The 24,806-nt window shown below is 47.6% G+C and overlaps 2 protein-coding genes across 2 annotated transcripts in view; one reads left to right on the top strand and one right to left on the bottom strand.

Moving 5' to 3' along the window:
- RBKS (ribokinase) overlaps positions 1-13,185 on the top strand; it is a 121,989-nt gene extending 108,804 nt beyond the window's left edge. The window contains exon 8 of the mRNA XM_075535501.1: positions 12,659-13,185. Within this exon, the coding sequence (XP_075391616.1) occupies positions 12,659-12,832 (174 nt within the window). The 3' untranslated portion in view covers positions 12,833-13,185. The remainder of the gene's footprint in view (positions 1-12,658) is intronic.
- Positions 13,186-15,474: 2,289 nt separating this feature from the next.
- Positions 15,475-23,816, bottom strand: MRPL33 (mitochondrial ribosomal protein L33). Its single transcript, XM_075535502.1, has 4 exons — positions 23,713-23,816; positions 22,519-22,537; positions 20,222-20,328; positions 15,475-15,773 (listed from the first exon to the last, which is right to left on the bottom strand). The coding sequence occupies exons 1-4, from the start codon at positions 23,732-23,734 to the stop codon at positions 15,724-15,726; spliced, it is 198 nt and encodes a 65-aa protein (XP_075391617.1). The 5' UTR covers positions 23,735-23,816; the 3' UTR covers positions 15,475-15,723.
- Between the last annotated feature and the right edge of the window lie 990 nt (positions 23,817-24,806).

Genomic DNA, 24,806 nt, shown 5'->3' with positions numbered 1-24,806 from the left:
TCTAATCCATCCGTGGAAACGGAGAGAGCAGTCTCAGGTGTCCCCTGCAGTCCTGAGCACTGACATGCTGCCCTGACGCACATTGGCGCTACCTTCCTCCGACATCCGCCCGTACAGGCTCATGCCAGATGGAAATGCATAATTCAAGGAAACACCGATATCAAAGAAGAGAAGACACACCGATGTGTGTCAGCATTTGGAGCAAATTAAACAGGAGTGGGAGGGCTGAATGTAACGTGGAACTTAAAATAAAATTAGAACCAATATTTAGGCAACTCTCCGTCTCTCCCCCCCTATGGTGACACTGCGGATTGGCGCTCTCCAGCTGAAGGACCTCATGTCGTCAGATTCCCTTCTCTACTAGGATTTTTTACCCCCACAAAATGATTGCTTACTCAGCTTAGACATACAAAATTAGGTCTGTATGCCTTGTCCAGTCAGTCTAATCTCAACAGAAAACCAGGCTCAGAAAAATCCGTTTCCCTCTTATTTTCCACACACCCCGGAGTTTGTGGAATAGAAGGACCACAGCCATAGCAGTCTGACTAGATCCACTTCTGTAAAATAGCTACTAATCAGGGTTCAAACGAGCTCACCCCAGTTCAACCCCCTGCTGAAAATGTGCGTTCCCAGCCCGCATATCCTGAACTAGAATCTCCATTGGAAAAAGAGGCCCCCCAACCCCCACGTGTAAATATAAGAGTCACCTGGGTTTAATGGGCTTTGGCCTTCACCTGAAGGAGCCCAGGTGGCACTGGGAGTTCGGCATTGGTTAGCTGTTAGCTGGTTGGCAGGGCAGCCCCACAGTCACTTCACAGGAGTCTGTTTGCCCCTGGAAAGACTTACAGTCTCCAAAACCCTGTAGTGCAGTGGTTCTCAATCTTCCTAAGGCCACAAACCTTTCAGACAGGTCCTCATGTAGTGGTGACCTCCGAACCAGAAAATTATTTTCGTTGCTACCTCCCCCCTGTCATTTTGCTAGTGTTAAGAATCGGGCGACCCCTGTGAAAGGGTCGTTCCACCTCCAAAGGGGTCATTACCCACAGGTTGAGAAGCTCCAGAGGGTCGCTTTGGGTTGGAATTGACTCGCTGGCCATGGATATTTTGGTTTGGGCCTTCAATTGAGGCATCCCAACCCTGCCACCTAACCTTTTTTTCTTAAATTCTTTCACTTCATTTCCCCTCTGGTTTTCACTTTCAGAAGTCACAGGCTTCCAAGGAAATGTCTGGAGGCCACACCTGGTTTCCTTTGCTTACACCAGGGAGGAGAATCCATCTTTGCATCAGCCCAAGGCCAATGGCCACAAGGGAAAGGTCAGACAAGCCTCCACCCTCCATCTGCCTTGACTTTCTTCTGACCTAAGACACTCTACTTCTCTGCTGCCTTCAAGAATCCAGGGCAACGGTCACACAACTCATAGACAGTCCCCACCATTATGGTGGCCGTTAGAAAGTCAACAAGCCAGGATCCGAAAGCAGGAAGGATAGAGTCATTGGTCCACAGCAGCACCTCTTCTCAGCCTGCAGCCTGGTCTCTGTCTGGTCCTCAGCTTCTCGGCCACATGGCCCCTGCCTGTGCCCTTCAGTCTCGTGGTCTCCTTACCATTCCTCTGTTGGGTCTCTGGTCTCAGCCTGAAGTGGCCTCGGCTGCCTCTGCCGTGTCAGACAGGAGTATGGAACAAGGTCCTCTGGTGGCTCTTTGTCCTTGATCTCACTCAGCTCACAGCTATCGAGTGGATTCCTACCCATAACAACCCTATCAGGCAGGGAAGTACTGCCCACCTGGGTTTCAGAGGCTATAACTTTCGGGGAGTAGAAAGCTGCATTTTTTTTTGAAAGCCTCATCTTTCAGCAATTTTCTCTTCCTCTTTCTGAGATGCCTCATTCGTACAGCCAGGGAAAGGGCAAAACTGACCAATCTCTAAGTTAGAGTCCTGTGGACCTTGTCTGCATGGTCCCAACCAATCATTGGGTGGGAGGGATAGAGAAATAGATAGAAGGACCCTAAGTAATTTCACATCACCACAACTACCTGCCAGGAGCCCCGCTCTCACAGTGTCAGTGCTCTGCTGTAACCAGAGGCCTGTCGTCTGGACCCACCCCTGGCATGGGCTCCCGGCAAGCTTCCAGCCTAGGAAACCCTAAGAGGCAGGCCGACAGTGTCATTCAGGATTGCTCTGTGTCAGAACCAAGCCGCTGCCACACAGCCATGACAGCCACCCTTCCTGCTGATCTCGACCGTCATCACATACTGCACGCCTGCGCTATAACCCAGAAAGTGCTGTGAAGAAAAGTTAACATCCTAATAAGGGGATTCTGGTAGTCTGAGAATTATGCTCCTGTCCCCCACACCCAACACCCCCGGCAGAGAATTAGAAAAGTCCCTCTATGATCCATTTTCCCTGGCCTGATCCACCTTCTCTCTGCGTGTATCCTGGACTGAAGAACACTTTGGTTGATGAAACTGAGTCAGCCTCTCCATCCATATGGTGTCAAAGGAGGAAACCTGTGGGCTGACTAGTGGTCACCTGGGGCTAGAACAAGCCTTCCTACTTTGTGGGCCACCACTGTTTGCTCTGGTGGAACCAGGAATGCTTTGCCACGATAGGAAGATGGACCACCTGGTGCCGGCACAGAGCTTTTGTGGCCAGGACCCAGGCCACACCAGCCAGTGGAAGACGCTGAAGTTCCCTCCTCTGCTCTCGGCCAGGGAGACGTGGGCTTCAACATCCATTGCCACATGTTAATCATTGCCAAGAGGATCAGGGAGAAAGGGATCTAAGCAAACCAAATCAATGGACATGGAGCTGACAAAACCAGACAAGGTCACATGCCTGGGTTTGAGAAGGGTGGGGGTGGATCTCAACCTTGATGCTGTTGGGTAAATCAAGTAGATGTTCAACGACTTGCCTGCTCATGTTTCTGAGGCTGTAATCCTTCCGGAAGCTCATCAGCCAGGTCATTCTCCCATGGAGCCCTGGGTGGGTATGAAGCTCCAGCCAAAGGTTAGCAATCAAGGGTTTCACTTTGTGACCCCAGGACTGTTTGAATTTTCATCTTGGAGACTAGCTGTGAGGCAGGGTTCAGCCATTAAAATGCTTAAACAGCAAGCACCTGGTGTGTTTAAAATTTAAACTACAAGGGTGCTGCCAAAAGTTCCTGGGAAAATGGAATTAAGAGACAATGGAATTTTTCCGTGAGTTTTTGGAAGCCACCTCGTATGTGCAAACTTGTTAGCACACACATCTAGGCAAGAAGAAGAAGAAAAAACCCTGAAACCTATTGCCCCAGTGCTTATTGGCCAAGAGCAACTGCACTTTCCCCACAAAGTGCCAGCTAACATCAACAGATTAGACAATGCGCTCATGATAAATTTTGGAATGGGAAGATTCAGTGATGATTAACCATGTGTGCCCATGGAAAACATATGCAGACAGAAGGGAGCCCCGTTGTGGTGATCCCTTGGGCTGTGAACCACGAAGTCCAGCAGTTCAAACCCAGCAGCCTCTTCTTGGGAGAAAGACAAGGCTTTCCACCCCCGCAAGAAGTTACACTCTTGGGCACTCCCCGGGGCAGTTCTGCCTTGTCCTATAGGGTTGTCTGAGTCACCATCGACTTGACGGGAGTCAGGTTTGTGAGTGAGCACAGAGAGTAGATTAGTAGTTGCCTAGGCGTGGAAGTGCTCAGAGGAACGGGGAGAGAGGGTTTCTCCCATCGATAGTGAAAATGCTGTAGAATTAGATTGTGGTGATGAGGGCCCAACAGGTGACTATACTAAATAACCATTTAAAAATAACACTTTAAATGAGAGAATGGTATGTGTGCGTGAGCAACATATCTCAGTTAAGCTGCTCAGAAAACAGCTAAACAACCACCAATTATATATTTGCCTTTTTAGAACACAGAAATAATCAAAATTTTGCTTCTCCTACTTGTGTAGTAGTATGAAGTAGTGGCCATTTGAAATATCTTATCAAGACCAAAACTGTTTGCCCTTTCTTTTAATCACACAGTATTTTAAACACGAACTGCCTCACCTGAAATTGAAATTTAAACATTATAAAGATTGCTAATTCTAGAAGCCCAAGTCACAAGCATCTATGATATAACAATTTGTCATGGTTCCTACAGGTTCATTTATAATAATAATTTTTTTTAAAAAGCAGCACTCACACAAATACGATAAGAGAACCAGGTCCTCCTCTCTGTTCATCAGGATACTCGTGTGCTGACCTCCTTAGGGAAGGCAAAAGGTCACGAGGTCAGGGGGAGGATGTGAGCTCATCCTTGTGATATCAGTACTCTCTGATAGAGCAGACAGACACATTCAAGTCTGAACAGTGGAGACGGGTTCTTAGGAAAGCAACAAAGTATCTCCTGGCTCTTGTGAAAGCAGCATAGTATCATCCGGCTCTTAAGTAAGCAACATAGTATCTTCTGTCTCTTAAGTAACATAGTATCTTCGGTCTCTTAAGTAAGCAACATAGTATCTTCTGTCTCTTAAGTAACATAGTATCTTCGGTCTCTTAAGTAAGCAACATAGTATCTTCTGTCTCTTAAGTAACATAGTATCTTCCATCTCTTAAGTAAGCAACATAGTATCTCCTGAGGGTCCACAAAGGCGAAAAGTTTGACACTTTCCTTCCTCTGGGTTTAGGTTGGGCCCTCTGGTTCTAATCTTGATAAAGTCCTCACTCCAGGGCTTGACTCAGGCCTCACTGGTGGCCCCGGACTGTGGATGGAGGTAAAGTGAGAGGGTTCTGGCTGGGACAAGCAGGGATTTCTGGTTTAGTGGAATGGATGCAAGGAATGAGCAACCCCTGCCTTGTAGATCTAGAGGTTGCTGATTAGGGCTATCGTGAACCAGTGGCCCCAGAGACGGCCCCTGGCAATTGTTTGGAACAAGCTGTTCAGCGCTTCTCAGCCTTAACATTTCCTAACCGTCCTCCTTCCCAGTGCAAGGCTAGTACCACAGAGGTCCTGCTCTGTTTCTGTGCTGTGAACCTTTGGAGAGCCACCTAATTGTTTCTTCATCCCAAGAACCATATCCAACCTCTGTGGCAGAATTTGGCCGAAAGCCCCTGACCTGGGTGGAATGAAAGGTCTAGGCAGGGCTTTCCTGTCCCCTCTTCCCATGGGTGGTAAGGTCAGCCGCAGCAAGAAGGTAGACCAGACAGCCTGCTGTTCATCACCAGCCAAGGTAGACCCTGCTTTCAGGTGTTAGCCTCAACCTGTGAGTTGTGACCTCTTTGGGGATCTGACGATCCTTTCACGGGGTCACCCGATTCATAACAGTAGCAAAATGACAGTGTTGAAGTAGCAACGAAAATAATGTTATGGTTGGGGGGTCGCCACCACATCAGGAAGGCTGAGAACCACTGCCTTAGCCCCTCTGCAACAGAGTCCTCCACGCCACCCTTCAGGTCCCTGCCAGCCTCAGGCGTCTTCTGCCCACCTGCCCCTGCCTGCACACCAGCCTGAGCTGCTGCCAGCTTAGCTCTTATGATGGAAGCTGAGGCTCCATCAAAGCAGTCTCCATCCTCCCGGGACAGGGCTGCCCGCCCCAGCCCAGCCTCGGCCGAGCCTCCCTCTTCCTTCAAGCCTCCCATTCCCCCACTGGCTCCTGTGAGTGCCATTTCCCATTTTGCATGCCGTTCATCTCCTCCCCACAGCCTGTGAGAAGCCTCCTCTGAGGGCACTTCGCACCACAGATGGGACAGTAGAATTGAAAGTGGAGTTTCTTCACTGATTCTTTAAGGCCCCTTGTAAGCACCCTCCGGGTCCCAGGGCCACATCAGAACCCTCTGGAGAGCTGGCCTCCTGGGTTACAGGACACTGTGGCTTCTCCCTGTCCCTGGCTATGAGCACATTTCTGGGCCCCTCATCCGCCTGCTCTCTGGTGGGAACATGGAGTCAATCGCAGTTTAAACCTCTTGCCCTAGGATCCGAAGTCATGACCTTCTTTGTGGCTTAGAACCCTAGTGTGTCATCGTGTCTCATCCCCACCACACACACACACACCTCCCACCATGAGTGTGCTTCCTCTCCAAAAGCAGAAGCAGAGAAGTGAGCCCCTGGGACGAGGCCGCACAGACAGCTCCCCTATGCTGGACACCGCTCTCTGCAGTCCCCGGGCTGCGCCCTCTCACACACATTGTCCCATGCAGTATTGACACTCACCCATTTTACAGATAAACACACATGCATCGAGAGAATGGGTAACTTGCCAGAGGTCACGCAACCAGCAGCAGGTGAAATTAGGACTTAATCCCAGGTCTTTCTGACCCCAAACTATTGCCCCCCTGGAGAAAACTACTGAACACTTTCCCCCATGACTGGTTAGAAATAGAAATGACTGGGGGCCTTCGCAACAGGTCAATCAGTCTTCAGAGATGGCACAACGAACCCAAAGGAGAGGAAGCGGGATGTAGGGCCAGGCCTGCTGGTTCTTCCTGTGCTCTTTCCCAACCCTCAGAGGGAAAGAGGGGCTCTTTCCTTCCCAGCCTCCTCCGAGGCTTGTGCCGCCGCCTCCTAGAAACAGGGACCAGGCAGCAGCATGATGGACCCGGGGAGCCAAAGCTAAGCTAGCAGGAGGTGAGCCCTCACAGCAGTTGGAGCCGTCCTCCTTAAGCCCACCTCCCCGTGAAGTGTGGACAGCGGGGCTGACCACCTAGGTGGGATCTGCAGGCCCCCGTGTGGCGGTGGGTAGCAGACTGGGAATCTGAGAGACTTACACTCACTAGCGCCCTCTCTCTTTTCTCGACCCCTGGCACCAGTCTGTTTTAAGAAGAGGCAGCAGCGGGCACTGGCCTGTGGTTTAATCATGCTTCAACCCGTTTGCCTTTCCTCTGGCCCTCCACAACCACAAGCCTCGCTGAGGAATGCAGGGCCACAGTACAGGCTTTGAGTTCTTGGTGTTGGGCGAGGTATCTACTAGTCAGATGGAATGCATGAAGACATCACAGAGGAATGCAAGCACTCTAACGGCTGGGGTCCCTCGGCTGTCTTTGCTGTGAGTCAGCCTGCGTGGGCACAGATTCCTAACCCATGAGCCTCGGCGGTGACATCAGCCTCGCAAGATCATCTGGGAACCCCTGCAGCCGCCTGGCCAGCCCTGACTTGGGGGATTGTGGGCACACAGGCTGCTTCCTGAACCACGCATAGTAGGCATGGTTCCTGCCGTTGCATCCACTGTCCTGTGAGCTAGCTTGGCAAGCCAGAACTTTCCCCAGTCTGTCTTCTCTCCAACAGGCTCTTCTTGGGGCCGAGTGTGTATCTGCCCTCTGCCCTCTGCCCTCATCCCTCCGGCGGTGCTTGGCTCGGCTTCACCTACCAGCTGGGCCTTGTTCTCAGCCTTAGGTTATGCAGGTGTGAGGGAGGAAGGCAGGAGCATCTTTGAGGGTACCCAGCCCAGACTGACGGGACAGGAGTGGCTTCCGAAAGCAAGGAAGCCTTTGGCTATGTGCGGGGCTTCAAAGAGTTTGGGGGAATCCCATCCTCTCTCGGCTGTCTGTGTCACGGCCATCATTAATCTTGATCACACTCACCGTTTGTGACTGCCAGGCAGCTATCGTGAACTTGGAAAACAGTGCACTGGCAGATTTTCACTATTGTGGGAAACTGGTAGCAATGATGACCATATAACTCCACTAGGGGGAATAACAAAATTGGATGCATTGGATATGGTATAAGATATGGAAAAAATATATAACATATAATAAAATAATATATAGGGAGTAGGGGATAACAGGAAGCTGATATCAAAGAGTTCAAGAAGAAAGAAAATGTTTTGGAAATGATGGCAGTAATTGTGCTATTATGCTTGATCTCATTGAATTATGAAATGTTCTAGTATCTGTAAGAACTCCCAATTTGAAAAAAGCTGGTCCAGGTAGAGGAAGAGGGGCCCATGATAGAGACAGAGAAGGCAGGATCAGAGAAGAGACCAAGCATGGTCCCTCCCTGCTCTGGACTCCGCAGTTAACTCTGCCAGTGCTGCTCTCTTACCTCAACCTCCAGCCTGAGCCCTCGGGCTGTCCTGTTCCTGGCTAATGAGCTCCCTTACATCCTAACTCCTCAATACAGCTTCTCAAACAAGAGCGGCTCCGACCCCAGAGCCCACTCGTTGTGGCCTTCAGTCACCCTCTTCTGCCCTCCTGCAAAATGCCCCGCATCGTTGAAGCTCCTGAACTCATTTGCAATACTTTGGCCTCCCTGCTTGGTGGATCTGGGGCTATGGGTCATGTTGGCATCTATGTCACTCTCTCCCTCTCACGCGGACTACCCGTCTCTAGGCACTATCATGCGTTTGAACCATGACTGAGTCTCATCGGTCGCAGTGACTCACACCTCCATGCCTCTTAGGCCACCCACTCCCATGACTGTTCCCCAAACTCTTCACAGAGTGCCAGGCAGCCCCGAGGGATCGGGGAACAAACCGGGCATGCTCAGTGGTGGTGGGGCGGGAGCTTCATCAAGGGCCTGAGGCATGCAAGGGGCAGTGGGGAGGGGCAAGTGCACAGAGCAGGATGTCAAAGGGGTAGAGGGACATAAAATGCCAACCTTCTGGTGGCGACGCAGCTGCTGGCCCTAGCTGCAGGGACAGACACCCCACTGGATGCCACACTCCCAGCTCTGAGTACTTGCTTAGAGTTCTTCTCGGGCTTCCCTTCCACCACCGGCCCTGGGGGTGCCCCCACCCACCTACCTACCACTGAAGCAGGCCCAGGTGCTCCATGGGACATGTTTCACCATCCTTGCACCTCCTCCATAGATGCACCAGCTCCCTCCACAGACACTGGCCGGCAGGACGTCGCCCAGCCTGGGCATGTGACAGCAAGCAGGGTCTTCAGAACGCCACAGCCATTCTGTCAGCACAGCTTTTCCTTAAGAGGAAATCGTTGTGGGAAGACGATGAATAAAAGCCACACAGGTGTATTTATTGAAGGAAGACGAATGATGCCATCACCCCTTTGGGCCCCAAAATAGTTTTCAGTAAAAGGTTAAAACCATCATGTTGAATCAATGAGAACTATCCCATTATTCCAAGAATGATTGATTGGAAAGCACTTTACTTACAGGAAAATCACAGTGACAGAATACAGCTTCTTCTTTTAAAGCACTTTCCATTAAAAAAAATCCTACCAGTGTATAAAAATAGTTTCACTGAAGATGTGAATCAACAGCCAAGATCATTTATGTGCACTTGAAAGCCATGTTATATAAATAGATTCAACAATGAGAATATCAAGCGCTTCTGGTTCGTGGCAACCTTAACTTCCATTTTCACTAACAACACACGCCCCAAAAGTTCCCTCAGGAAGAAACGTCTGGTCACATTGGGAGAGGTGATTCGCAAGAAAGAACACGCGGGAACCCCTGAGAGGGATAGGTCACGCCAACTCAACACCCCATGGAGGCAAGGCAGTCTGGAGGAGACAAGAGACAGACAGGGGGCCCCTGCCCTCAAAAACACTTCCAGACTCTAGAGTGTTCAGCTCAGTGCATTGTGTCCGAAGCAAAATGCAACAGGTTATGAAAAGTCAACATTCTTTTCAGCTGGGTTGACTCCCTTCAGCATGCTCTGTGTGAGGTGGTTTGCAGAGGCACGGGTCAGCTGGGCCCACGTTCCTATGGTTGCTCTGCCGGCTGCTACCGGTAAGACCAGGGGCCAATTATTTCATGTCCCTGAGACGCTGTTTCCTCAAGTGTCCGGGGAAGTTGTGAAGATGAGATGAGATCAGTATCCGTGTCTGTACAGCTAAGGAGGGCTAGTAGATGTTTGTGGGGGAAATTCTGTTCTCTCTACTGCCTCCTGATGCCAAGCGAACAATGGAAGTTCACGCCCCTTCTGACCCTTCCATTCCTCTGTGAAGACGTAGTAGTACTTTTGGACCCTTTCATGCTTCAGTTTCAAAGAGCTTTTTACATTGTTGGGTGTCATGTCCTTCTTCATACATTTCCCCGCCTTCCTATCTTTGAATTGATGGCTCCTGTCAGCCAGGAGACTCCTACTACTTTGGACTCAGCTGTTGCCTTCTTTGGAAAGAACCTGGAACCCTTCATTTCACCCTGATGAGAAAGTGGTGACTGAGACAGCCTGAGCACCAGTCCATGCACCGCCATCATGAGTACATTCTATTCTTTTTTATTTCTCTGTTTGCACTTCTGGAGGGTGCACACAGTGAATGCACTTGGCTGCTGACTTACTTAAACGCTGGCGGGTGGAGTCCGCCCAGCGCTCCTCAGAGGACGAACCTGGACATCCACTTCCAAACAATCGGCCATTGAAAACCCTGTGGAGCACCGTTGTATGCAGGATCCCCATGATCAGAGCTAGTGACAGCTTTTGGGAGGTATACTCTGGAGTTATCAAGAGAAGAAGACCCGATGCCTGTTTTTTCTAATGAAGGATTGATTACCTTTGAAATGTTTACCAACTGTGTGCAGCACCGAGAGCGAAGGCAAAGAAAGTTGTGAATGCACTATGTGTTGCCTGATTAGTGAATGGTTCCAGGCACTGTATTTTCCTGGCTTTGGATGTGGTAGGAAGTAATTTAAATGATTTCAATAGTGTTTTCAGGCATAAGTAGAGTATTTTAAAAGCCTTAAAAATCTTGCCTGCAGCCAAATACCCCATTAGCCCAAAACTGTGTGTAAAACTGATTCTGTCAATGGCACTACATTGGCTTCCTTCAACCGTTGTCTCTGCTTTTGTCTTGCTGCAAGTTAAAGAGTGAGGGAGGCAACAGGAAGCAGATACCACACAGGACCTTAAGATGTTGACAAAATGAGGGGGAGATGGTGGGAAAGAAGTGGTGTTAACACACCCAGGGAAAAGAGAACAACAAGTGATCTAAAATCAATGGCAAGGAGGGTATAGAAGACTTGCTAGGGCTTGATCAAGGGCAATGTAACTGAGAGGAATTACTGAAACCAAAATGAGGGCTGAGCATGATAGTGGGACAAGAGGAAAGTAAAAGGAAATAGAGGAAACAGCTAGGAGGCAAAAGGCATTTATAGAAGTCTAAAAACAGGCATGTACATATGTAAATGTATTTATATATGATGATGGGGAAATAGATCTATGTGCATATTTATAGGTTTAGTATTAAGGTCGCAAGTGGACATTGGGCCTCCACTCAAGCACTCCCTCCATGCAAGAACACTGTGTTCTATTAAACTGGCATTCCATCATGCTCACCTTCCCAACCACGATTGCGTAAAACAAAGAAGGCACATAAGCAAATGTGGTGAAGTAAGCTGATAGTGCCCAGCTATCCAAAAATATAGCATCTGTGGTCTTAAAGGCTTGAAGATAAACAAATGGCTAACTAGCTGAGAAGCAACAAAGTCCACATGGAAGAAACACACCAGCCTGTGTGATCATGAGGTGCCAAAGGGATCAGTTATCAGGCATCAAAAGAAAAAAATAATATCATTATGTGCTCACCTCCCAATATGATCGCTGAAGACAAATAGGTGCATAAGAAAATGTGGTGAAGAAAGCTGATGGTGCTTGGCTCTCAAAAGAAATAGTGTCTGGGGTCTTAAAGGCTTGAAGATAAACAAGTGGCCATGTAGCTCAGAAGCAACAAAGCCCACATGGAAGAAGCACGCCAGAGTCTGTGTGATCACGAGGTGTCAAAGGGATGAGGTATCAGTCATCAAAAAATCATATCATTATAAATGACATGAAGTGTGGAGACCCAAAGTCCATCTGTAGGCAACTAGACATCCCCTTACAGAAGGGTTTGGGGGAGAAGACATGCCAGTCAGGGTTCAGTACAGCAATGATGAAACATACAACTTTCCTCTAGTTCTTTAATGCTTCCTCCTCCACCACTATCATGATCCCAATTCTACCATATAAATCTGGCTAGAATAGAGGGTGTAAACTGGTACATATAGGAACTGGAAACACAGAGAATCCAGGACAGATGAACCCTTCGGGACCAGTGGTGTGAGTGGCAATACCAGGAGGGTGGAGGGAAGGTGGTGAAAGGGAGAACTGATCACAAGGATCTACATTAACCTCCTCCCTTGGGGATGGACAACATAAAAGTGGGTGAAAGGAGATGTTGGACAGTGTGAGACATGACAAAATAATGATAATTTATAAATTATCAAGGGTTTGTGAAGAAGGGGGTTCGGAGAGGGAGGGGAAAATGAGCTGATACTAAGGGCTCAAGTAGAAAGTTTTGAGAATGATGGCAACATATGTACAAATGTGCTTGACACAATGGATGGATGGGTGGACTGTGATAAGAGCTGTAAGAGCCCCCAGTAAAATGATTTTTTTTAAGTTCCCCAAACAGTATAGAAGAATGGTTCTCAACCTGTGGGTGGCAACCCCTGTGGAGGTCAAACAACCTTTTCACAGGGGTCACCTGATTCGTAACAGTAGCAAAATTGCAGTTAGGCAGTAGCAATGAAAAGAATGGCTGTGGGGAGGCACACATAAGGAACTGTATTAAAGGGTCATGGCATTAGGAAGGTTGAGAACCACTGGTGTAGCGCATATGAAACTCCCCGAAGCATCCTGGCACTGTTCTGTAAACCTACAATTCCAAAGGTTTGTTTTAAGATGTATTTTAAAGTGCTTTTGGGCAATGGGTTGGCTGCCTGGTGATGTCCACAACTGTGATTGTTATTACAGGGAGCCGGTGACAGTTTTGTGGGAGCCTTGGCCTTCTACCTGGCTTACTACCCAAGCCTGCCCTTGGAAGAAATGCTCAAGAGATCCAATTTCATCGCAGCAGTTAGTGTCCAGGCTGCAGGGACACAGTCATCTTATCCACACAGAAAGGACCTGCCACTTCAGCTGTTTTGATTGCCATTATCCCTAAACAAATGCACTGAGAAATAAATGTACGTGGGGACAGATGCTTTCAGCTGATAACTATGTCACGCTTATTGCTCGCAGTCTTCCTCAAGCTTCCAATGATCTATGACCAAATCCTGCTTTACTTTGCAAGAGCCAGAATGTCAGGGCCAACCAGAATTTAGGATTCCATGCCCAGAATCTTTAATGCAAACATCATTATTCAGGGACCAGCAAACCTCTATTGCCAAGGGGTTGCTGATACTATAGTCATCCAGCAGGGTTGTGGGCAAGTGTCTGGAGTCTGAGCCGGGATGTGAGTTCGGAGAGGGAGCTGAGGAACTCAACCACTCCATCTAAGACGGGCAGGGGATACTCAGTTGCAGCGAAGTGTTTACAAAGCTGCTAGTTTCTCAGGAAGCCAGAAATCTGGGGATGTATTGAAAAATCTCAATGGTTAAATAGCAGGAACTTTTTAACCGTAACCACCACTGGTAGGTAGGCTGCTACATGCAGCCCATGACACAGACTTACGGCATTTGGTCAACCAGACCTTTTTGCCCTTAGGACTGCCATTAGTCACAGACCCTTCACAACGCATTAACAAGGATCAAGTCCTTTTGTCAGCCAAGACTTTATATACAGTGTCATTTCAGACCAAACTGATATACAAGGGGTACCCCACCAAAATGGATTTTTTTAAAGGTGTTTTTTGTTTTGTTTTTTTTTACAAAACAACCTTATCACCTTCAAAGCATTCTCCATAACACTGAATACATTTGTCAAATCTGTGATTCCATTCTTGGAAACATTTCTCAAACTCATCTGTTTACAAGGCTGACAGCACTTCCGTTTTCTTCACCTCTTCTATGTTGTCAAATCACTGTGCTTTCATGTCCCTCTTCATTCTCAGAAACAAAAAGCTGCACGGAGCTAGGTCAGATGAGTCAGGTGCATGGGGCAAGAGGCATGCGGTGTTTTGCCAAAAATGGGAGCACTGAGATGGCTGTGTGAAGCAGGGTGCATTGTCATGGTGGCAAAACCAGTCCTGTCTGCCACAAATCAGGCCTTTTTGGTCGCAGTTATGCAATCTTTTCAGAACTTCTAAATAGAAAGCTTGATTAACAGTCTGACCTGGTAGAACCAACTCCAAATACACTATCCCCCTCACATCAAAAAAACCAAAGGAGCATCACCTTGATCGTTGATTTCACTTGAGCTTTTTGGGGAGCTAGGTGACGATGGCGTCTTCCACTGGCTTGATGGCTGTTTGGTTTTGGGTCATAAGAATAGCATCATGTCTCATCACCAGTAATGGCCTTGGCAAAAACGTCTGGGTCACATGGGAGCTGTTCTTTCAAAGCATGGCCTCTTTCTACTCAGTGATGGTATTTCCTGGTCAGTCAGAACCCGAGTCACAAATTTCACAGTGATCCTTCTCATTTTCAAATCCATTAAAATTCGCTGAACCAAACTCTAAGACCGGATAACCTTCCCATATCTTCAATGGCCCGTCAGTCTTTAAGCATAAGTGCATGACTTTTGTTTATATTTTTGTTTGAGAAGTTGACAGAGTCCAGAATGAGGTTTGTCATCGACATTTCGTTTTTGGAAATAAGGAAACCACTTGTACACTTGCCTTTTTCCTGTAGTGCTGTCCTGTGTTCAACAACAGTTTGAGGCATTTTTCCCAAGCAGGAAACAAAATTTCACAGCCACTCGCTATTCTCTTATATCGACCATCACAAAAAATGAGGTTCAAGTGAAACTTTTACGAAAAAACTCAGTGACCAGAGAACCTTCCCAGGCGAGTCCCCTGCTGCACTAACTCAGGGCACGTTGCTCAATGCTCTCCTCACAGGAAAAATGAGTACTATGAAAGCCCTGCCCAGTGGAGTTTTCAGGGTTTTTTTAGTACCCCTTATAGCTATTATTAAAGGTCTGAACCAAGACTTAACAAAGAATGTCAGAAATTAGCCTCCCAGACTCAACAACTGTCTCCACCTAATTCCATTTCCAGAGCACTGCACTTGCATTTCGGGCCATGAAACAGGTGCTGTTTCACACTACTGGTTTTGCCCTCCTTCTGGCCACAGGGGCACGATCGTCTTCCCTCACATATGCTTTAAATGGGGCTGTGAAACAACAAAGCCCACAAACCATTTGGAAAACGTGTGGTAGAGACTATCTTCATGGAGCGGAGGAAGCGGCGAGATCTGGGTAGGGCAGGGGTCCTGGTCCTCACAGTAGGGACCATCTGTGGCTTCATGGAAATACAATGTAGTTCCTACTTAACAGTAAAGGAATCCACAGCTGTCACCTCTGGTGACCTGAGGTTGAAACTATGGCACCATGGCATTCTTACTCTTCAGGCTTAAGTCACAACAGTCGTCCTCTGGGGCTTTACCACAAGGCTCCCTCCCACCGCCTCCACAGCACTGGGGTGCTCTTCCAAGGTCACCGTGAGTGTGGCTCGGCCTGCCCTGTGAAGTCACAGGAGGAGGCGGCTGGAAAGTCTTGCACACGTCTCATTATGGAAAATTTTCACTTCTTTTATTATATGAAACAATGGTTAATTTTTAGTAATGGGACTGATTTTTAAAATTTCACATAGTGGGAAAAACATCACTAAGAGACAATAACACTGGCTATTTTAACATTTTTATTAGGAGCTATAAAAATATCTAGGAAGATAAATAAATGTGATACAATGATCTATGTCCTAATATGAAGAACTTTCTTTCACTGTATTGTTTTCCTTCACAATGGCCTTCAAATCACAGGAGGCAGTGATTCCAGACCATTTCCTCTTCTTTTATTACCCTCTACAGGATTTCTGAATCAGTGTCCCGCCCTCCAGTCTTCTCTTTTATAAATCAAATTCATTTTCAATCCATTGTTTAGAGGGAGCGTATTTTTTTCTGTTCCACAAAGAGGACTTTTTTCTGCACTGCAGGAGAAGGGAGTAAAAAAAATTGTTAATGGAAAACTAACAATCACTACCACCATTTTTATTAAAAATAGGTATCGGATCAAGTATTTTACTATCCCTTTGACATGATGATGGAGCCGGGGATCTTACTGAAAAGACATGGTACTGCTTAGCTCCACTGCCATCTCCCCCCATCCCTAATTCAGGTTCAGTTTACAACCTCGGTTCCTCCATCCAAGAGGCTGGAGACAACTGGAGTTAACAGAAAACCAGGGAAAGACCACCGGCTGCTCAGTGGCACTTTCCTTACCCCACAAGGTCACATTTGTAGCCCGTGTGAAAGTCAATTAAGGAGGAGTGTTAGGGACAACAGGTGGAAGACAACCAGGGTCTCCACCTGGTGAAAGTCCACTCCAGCGGGGACAGACACCTGGGAGGGAGCTAGGTTCAAGCAAACGCGCAGGCCAGGACTGAGCAGCTCAGGGACAAAGCCCTCCCCGCTGACAGGAAACACACTAGTGTGCCTGTTCCTAGACATGACTTAATACATTCGGGTGTGGGTTTTCAAATTCTGTCATGGAAGTCATACTACAAGCAAATCATATCAAAATCTCCTAACTACCGACCATTACACAAGGCCATTCTCAGAAACAGAACCAGAACAAAAGCGCTATTAGCCGACATAAAAAATCTGACGCTGGATCCTATAATACTTTCATAATTCCTGTAACATGAATGCATTTGTAAGTTTCCATAGGAGCCCCCATGGCACAGTGGTTAAGCACTGAGCAGTTCGAAACCACTAGCTGCTCTTTGGGGGGAAAGACAGGGCTTTACTCCCATAAAGTCTTGGAAACTCCCAGGGCAACCTTACACTGTCCTATAGGGTGGCTGTGACTCGATACAGCAAGATGGGTTTGGGTTTATAAAACTCCATAAAAGTCCAACATGACCCTGACATACACACCAACTCCTCTTTGCCAAAATACACATGAACAGTGCACCAGGAAGGTCCAGGCATGCCCAGGTCTGTGGCATGCAGCTCCTCACCTGTCTTGATCATGAAAAGAGGTTTCAGCTCTGGTTTGTCATCTTCCGCAACCAACCAATAGGCTCTCTATATAGATTAGTAAGCAATCTAGGAGTCAGAATGAGCTAGGAATTTCCTGAAAAGGCATTCCAGCTGCTCACCTCTACCTCTCCTCTAATTCTGATGCAGTAAATCTGGAGTGTCTACAAGTCTGCATGTTTCAAAAGCCCCAATAAGCGGATTATGACGGGTAGCTGCATTTAAAAGCCAGTAAGTGCTCATCAGAATTTTATCCGCAATACTAATAAAAATAGCATGAAACTATAAACACCTCAAGTCATCAAAAGTCAAATATAAGTAGGGCTGATCCTCCTGATTCCGAGGACTACAGAACCTGCCAAGACCTCAGTCAAGCATCAACCCTGCGGTGCTGTCCCACACGCTACGAAGAAGCGGACAGAGAATGTGTCTTGGTGACAATAAATCAAGAGATGACTTTAAAGACCCTGATGAGGAATAACCAAGGAAGCTGAAGTTTCATCTTAGAAAATTCCTTGATTCAGTCACTTCCGTAATGCAAACAGCTCTTAGGTGTCAGCAATGTACTTATAAAAGTCTAAGAGCCACCGACTTCAGACATCAGTGTCCCAGCATGACATCAGCACATCAATCCATCAGGTGCCCATGTGACTATCTCCTAAACCAAAGCGAGCCCACTGCCATCGAGTCGATTCCAACTCGGGGACACTTCACAGGACAAAGCAGAACTGTCCCCTAGGGTTTACAGATGCAGGCTGTGACCAGACAGCTTTTTCCTGTGGGGTGGCTCCTAATTCAAACCACCCACCTTTCACCTGGCAGCTGAGCTCCCAGGCCTCCTTTGTGGGATCCTACAGATCAAAGGGAGCTGGAATGGTGAAGGCCCTGGGCACTTGGCATGGCCCCCTGAGGAGTGACATGTACACGAACCTAAAAGGAAGCAGGCCTGCTGGGGAGGGGTGGGCAGGGCTGACTGGTGTGTTCCATGGCCAGGGACACTAGAGAGACCCAAGGGAAGGTCCCGGTCGTAAAAATGTATGTACTTAAGGAAGGTTAATTTAGCCCTGTGTAAAAGAATTTGGAACTTAGAGCCAGAAACATCAGGTTCAAAATGTGGGTTTCCTGTAGCATTGCCCAGATGTTGGGCGGAACCCGGCTTTGGCTCTTCACCACCATCCTGGGAGTCTTAGGGGGATCCGCCCACTTCTACTTAGCTGGGAGTGACCTGCCGCGAGTCCCTGGGCAAACCCTAAAGACACCTCCCCTCAGTTTCCTTCCCTGCGAGAAAGACGGCGACCCCACTCTCACAGTTGCGTGTCAGATCCCCTGCGGGCACTCCATCCACGCTAGGTCAGGGGCTATGGCACTGCATCCCACCACCCAAAACACAAATTAACTTTCTGTCAAACTATTTGCTGCTTAATTCATAGAAGAATGACTCTGTCAGGCTCATTCCCTGCATCAAACCTAAATCAATTCGACTTCACTGAAACCTGGATTGTCTGGTTAAGCCACCCCAGGAATTCAAACCGACAAGTTCTCTCTCTTTGAAATCAACCTTAGGCTAGCTACGAAAGGAATCTTGGCCGCACTGTGGTTAAGCACTCAGCCCGTAACTGAAAGGTCAGGGGTTGAACCCAGGAGCCATTCCATGGGAGAAAGATGAGGCAAAGCCCTTCCAAAAAGACCCACAGCCCCTGAGACCCCCTGTCCTGAGCCGCTAATCCTTCCTCGGGGAAAAGCAGCATCCAGTTCTGAACAAGGAAAGGGCTTCCGGAAGGCCAGAAGCCTGTGTCGTGGGTTTTTGCCATAGAACAGACTGTAAAGATTTGAGTTCTTTTTTCCTTGTAGTTTAATAAAAAAACACACTAGGAGAGCTGCCAAGTTCTTTGGTTCCCTGGGTGCTGGGTGGGTCCCAAGGCAAACATCGTGATCACGCAAGCCTGCAGGACAGCCAGTGGGCAGGAAGCCAGGCGGTCTGCTGTCAGACATTCCCTTCGGAGAAGATGAAGCTGTGCTGTCAAGGATCACTCCTCATCACAAAAACTCCTAGCCATGTGTGCGTGCTACTCCGAGTCCTTCCTGCACTCTCACGTCCGCTCAGAATGGTTGACGGCAGTGTCCTTCCCCAATCGCAAAACTTAAAACGCAATCTAACAAACACAGAGATACCAACATGGAGTGGGAGGAACAAAAAATGGTTTTTGTTTGTTTTTAATTAAGAAATTGCTTTTAAATTAAGAATTGCTTTATTGCAAAGTTTACGACTTTGAGGTTTCAACAAAAATCGGGGTGGGGGGGGCGAATGGAGGGGACCACGGACTCTGTAACGTTCCAGTATTTTATCTTCTCATTCTAGTATTTTTCTACAATTTGAGGAATCATCCTGAATTCCAGATTCCTAATCTTCCAGTATCAACCGAGATCGGTTCTCATTCTAAAAGAGGACTGCCGGTCGCGAAAGTCAAACAGGTAAAGACGGCGGGAAGGTGGGGTCTGTCAGAGCATGCACTCGAGCCCGTAAGGCAACCACTGTGCTTCCTCGTCTCTCAGAGACGCTGCCGCGTGTTACTCAGTCCTGCTCTTCTGAAGGAGCATTTCTAAAGGGACCGTGGAGTGGAAACCAACTGCCTGGAATTCTAACGTTTTTAAAAACTGTTTGCTAGTTGATGATGCATAAAACCTGCACATGAAAACCAGAAACAAGATGGGCTTGCAGCGACAGCAATCAGGCTCCGTCCGTCTCATTTCAAGCAGGCAATCGGCCTTGGGGCCACGTGTCTCTTTTGGCCACTACCCATGCATTCAGACTGTTTAGAGTCATCAAAGATCATGCCATGCAAGGGGACAGTTCCAAATGGGACATCAAATTCCCTCCTCTACTGCACTGAAACACAGACACTAACATCCTTGAGCTCACACCAGGACCCAGGATCTTACCACCGATCCCCCCAGCGAGACAAACATGCCCTGTCCTTCAAGGGGCACTATGCTCAGCCTGTTCCTGGCACATGGCCAGTTTCTCCCGTTCAGGGCTTTGGTTAACTAGCCTCCCGTAATGTAGAGGCCTTCCCTGGCCCAGCCTATCTGATGTGAGCCTTCCATCTTTTCCCCCACACTTGCAGAATGAATGCTATGGTATTAAACCTCAAACCCACTGCCCCCTAGGGTCCATTGCAACTCCCAACAATCCTACCTCAGGCTGCCAAGGCTGTAAATCTTACCCTCATCTGTCTTCCCTGGAGCCGCTTGGTGGGTCTGAACCACTGACTCTGTGGTTTGCAGTCACGTGCTTACCCCACAGCGCCACCAGGGATGATCAGCACAAGTCTGGAAATGAGACAGCAGGCCCTGAGAGGCCCTGCACCTAGTAAAGAGTTATTTTCTGGAACCTTACCAACAGGGTCATAATGCAAAAGGGTCAGTTTCTCCCGAAGCCGGCTTCGCTTGGTGTTGAAGGAGTATCCTGTCCCAGCTTGGCTCAACATTTTCACCAGAATGTTTCTACGATGAAAAGTCAGCTGTTACAACTACGGAAACAGACCGAGTTCAGTGACAGGGAGCAGGGCGCACCTGAGGACTCTACAGCAGGACTAATGGTGCAACGTCACTTGGCCCCAAGAAGGTTATGTCCTACACTTTCCATAAAACAGATTCAGTGGTTTGAACCAAACGTTTGTTCCTTTGCCCAGCGTGGCTTGATCAACACCTTAATCTGCGGGACTAGACTCAGGACGTCCACCTCCCCAGAAAGGCCAGAGGGAGAAATGTAGAAGTACTGGTCACCCACTGGCCAGCCAGGAAATCCTAACGGCTGCTGCCAAAGAAGAGCCTCCTTTTCCGGTGTTTGAGCAATAAAGAGCGCGCACATGGACCCAAGCGTGTTCTACCGCTAGTGTGCGAGGCCTGCCTCTCCTCGTGCTGTGCAGGGGTCCCCAGGCTCCCTGGAGGAAAAGGCTCAGGTTTGCCTCGCTGGACCCTTGTCGCTTCGCACCTTGCACTCATTTTGATGACTTTTTGGGGTCTTGTCTCATCTAGACCATGGTATTTCTCATCTCATTCCTGAAAAAGAATCTGAAGCACCTAAGTCTGGACTGCCCACCTTTGCACATCTTTCCACAGCTGGTACAGTGCTTCCATATGTGGGGCCTACAACGCTGATTTGGTGATTAATTATGATAGGTAATAATCAAGTCATTAATTTAACAAATAACTATGATCACTTCTCGGCCTTTTGGCTAAGATCAAGTGTAGTAACAAATAACTATGAAGCGCTTCTTCCGTGGAGAGCACTATAGGAAATCTGTGCCCTCTGGGGACTAATAGTATCATGATGGAAGGCGAGCTGTGTCCACAGGATCTTTCAGACAGACACATCATGACGAATGTCACATGAACATGAGAAGCCGGGAACCTAGACATAGTGGGTGGATTCTAACACAACTGGACTGCAAACTCTGTGAATCAGTACAACAGATGGGGGGCAGGGGGGGTCATGTTTTTTCAGTCACTTTAATTTTTTTAAAGCTCAGTTCAAATAATGTTTTAACATACCTTGGCTTGGAAGCAAAGGCAGATTTAGAATTTTCCTATTTTTAACATGATAAACTTTACTTCAATTCTTGTCTACACGATTCAACCAGGGTGCAGTATAGCACCGAGGAAACACTCTCTAATTCCTGAATGCTTCCTGACCCCCACTACCATGACCTAGTTCTACCTTAAAATCTGGCTAGACCAGAGTACACACATTGGTACAGATAAGAGCTCTCAACACATGGAATTCAGGACAGAAAAAACCCTCAGGAACAGCAGTGGAAGTAGTGATATCATAAAGGTAGGGGGATGGTGGGCTTGGGGGAAGGGGGAGAAAGGAGGAACCCATCACAAGGTTGGATATACCCACCCCCAGGGGGACAAATAACAGAAATGTGGGTGATGGGAGACAACAGACAGTATAAGACATGAAATAATAATATATAATTGATCAAGGATTCATGAGGGTGGGAGAGGGAGGGTGGGAGAGGGAGGGGGGGAAAGAAGAGCTGATATGAAGGTCTCAAAAAGAAATTGTTTTGGAAATGTTGATGGCAATATATGTTCGTGTGCTTAATACAATTGAATGATGGATTGTCTTAAGATTTGTAAGAGTCCTCCCCCAATAAAATGATTAATGAAAAAAATTCTTGTGTACAAGATATCTTTTGAGATACCAGTTAGGTATTTATAGTCACTCTGGTACAGCATAGAATCTTTAATCTCACAAAATGGAAAGAATTACAAAATCCGTCTTTAAAAGGCTCTATGGTGTTATCACATCTGCTGGATTCCTGTCATGGACTCCAGACAAACAGCCCCTGGTCTTCAATTTTAAGGACCAGAGCACAGGGTAAGACAGATGATTTGTTTAGGAATGAGGCGGCAAGTTCATAAATCCTGGGATTAACTAAGACACAGCAAGAGCCCCTTCAAGCAAAGTGTTCCAAAGTCCACTGAAGTAGGCCTGCTGGACAGGCGGGAACATTTTTCTGAAAGCGTTCCCAAGGGCAAAATAACTTATCAAGTAATCCTCAAACCAGTTTCCAGAAAAATCAAGACCAAATGCCTACTTTCATGTGAGAATGTATCAGAAGTGGCTGAATGAACAGATCTAAAACACGAAAAATTTAAAAGAGGGATAAAACCTTTACTTACTTTGACTTGCTCCTGGCAACTTTGTAGAGATGAAATATGGTTGCAAGAGAAAATAAAAATATCAATTTATTATATTTCTTAGGCAAAGCTTACATAAATATGTCATAATCAAAAATATTTAAGTCATAAAGTATTCCCTGAATTGTCAATGGTGTTAACTAGCTTCGAAGTTTTAGGGAAGTAGGTTCTTGGGCGGCAGGCCGGTCATCTGCTTCTGTGAGGTCACACAGCCTAGACAGTGCTACTCTTCCCACTTGGGGTCCTCATTCGTGGGGACCATTCGACCTCAACTAACAAGGGGCCTGACAGGATCTTATAGACGGGAGCTACAAACGCCCAGTCAAACAAACGCAATGCGGGACGCCATGCCCTGCACACTCTCATTTCGGTCGGACTGGACTTATTTTGACATCTTGCTAAAGCAGCAGTTCTCAACCTGTGGGTCGAACGACCCTTTCACGGGGTCGCCCGATTCATAACAGCAGCAAAATGACAGTGATGAGTAGCAATGAAAATAATGTTATGGTTGGGGGTCCCCACCACATGAGGACGTGTATGAAAGGGTCGCGGCGTCGGGAAGGTTGAGAACCACTGCTCTAAAGTAAGATGTGCTCTATCCAACCCTCTCTTAAAGTTCAAGTATTTGCTCCTGAAAGCTGCCAAGCTAACTGAGGCACTGCTCACAGCGATGGCATCGGGGTAAGGGCAAACTACATCTCACAGGGAAGTCCGCCCGCGCCTGGAAGGGCACCAATCGGGGCCCCGACGCCTTCCCGCACCGCCCGCCTGCGTGGCCCCCGGCAAATGACTGCCCCTCTCAGACGCTGTTTCCTCCGCGACAGGGAACGAACGACACGGGTGGCTAGAAACCCGGAAGTCCTACAAGTTCGAACCCAGTGGTTCTGACAAATCCCTACGGAAAACGTCCGCCCCCCCCCCCCCCCCCCCGAGCGGACCCTGCGAACCGCAAGGGCCGTGACCAGCGCCGCGAACCCAGCCCGAGGCGCGCCGCAGGGCATGCTGGGAGCTGTAGTCCGGGGAGTCGCCCGCCGCCGCTTCCCGGGGCGAAGGGCCCGGCCGCCCCGCAGCACCCCAGGGCCTGCTTGCCACGGCCTCCCGCCTCCACCGCCACCGCCTCCTGCCTCCCGCCTCTACCGCCGCCGCCTCCACTGCCGTTGCCTCGGGCTCACTTACAAGAAACCGCAGTTAGGAACATGGCCGCCACACCACTACCGCCGCCGTAACCAGCCCAAGGCGCCCCAACGAACGACCGCTTCCGGGGCACAGGTCCGTTCTGAAAGATGACTCCGGAAGTTCTCCCAGGACCCGCCTCCCTTCAGAAACCTGCCGGCGAATCCGCGAAGCCCACCGCCCCTGTTATTTTTACTGCAAGGTTTTGGAGACCCTGCCTCACGGTCAGAAGACTTTCCTGACGTTTAGAGTTCGCGCCCAGTCCCCGATCCTTGTCCCATTGTCAGGTTAAGCACTTTACACACCACCTTTAATTAAGGTGATCAGATCTTAGCATTGTTATTAAAAATTTGGTCTAAAAAAATTTGGTCTATATGGAGCAACAAAAATTTTCATAGAATGCAAAAATAGTATTGTAATATATTTTTAAAATTTCAACATAAGTACAATTTACAAATATAATACATTAAATTATGTATATTATTTTATTCTTTGGCATATTTCTCCTTTGAGTGAATTTTTTAGTAGATTCCTGTCGTTTAAAAGGTCACGAAACTTTTCACAAGAATTTGTTAAATTATATTTCACACATAAAAAATGGCTTTCAAAATCTCAACACTAAATTGTGATTTTTTTCTGATGCCCACACTTTATTTACCATAGAAAAAAACACGTTCAGTCGCAGCATTAGTTCCTGGTAAAGACAGCGCGTATTCCACAATTTTTAGTGCATTATTGTATGGAACATGGTTTGTTTCAAAATGAGGAAATATTTCTAACCATTTGTTCTCTATTGTGATTTTTGCTGATGCCCAAGATTTAACCTTTTCCTATCAATATATTTTTAAAATAATAATACTTCATTAAAAAGATCGTTTTTGGAAATATTATATGGGAATTTTTGAGTAATATGACCGAACGATTTTTGCACATGATTCCAATTAAGTTCTTGTTTCAATGTAACCCAATGAAAATGTTCAATATCATTGTAATATACCGTCCACTCTTCTAAATAATCTATGCAGTTACTATAGAGCTTTTTGACGTGATTCATGATATCTGCACGATTTACTGCACCTTGTTCTTCTAGCTGGCTT

This window comes from Tenrec ecaudatus, chromosome 17 (assembly GCF_050624435.1).
Source record: "Tenrec ecaudatus isolate mTenEca1 chromosome 17, mTenEca1.hap1, whole genome shotgun sequence".
Lineage (NCBI taxonomy): Eukaryota > Metazoa > Chordata > Mammalia > Afrosoricida > Tenrecidae > Tenrec > Tenrec ecaudatus.
This window is presented reverse-complemented; position numbering and strand designations above follow the sequence as displayed.

Bases quoted from the DNA above. Each gene is read 5' to 3' on its own strand.
- MRPL33 (XM_075535502.1), bottom strand. From the start codon at position 23,734: ATGTTCCTAACTGCGGTTTCTT. The intron at 15,774-20,221 runs GTAAGGTTCCAG...CTTCTCCTGCAG, and splicing joins TTTGCATTATGACCCTGTTG to TGCAGAAAAAAGTCCTCTTT.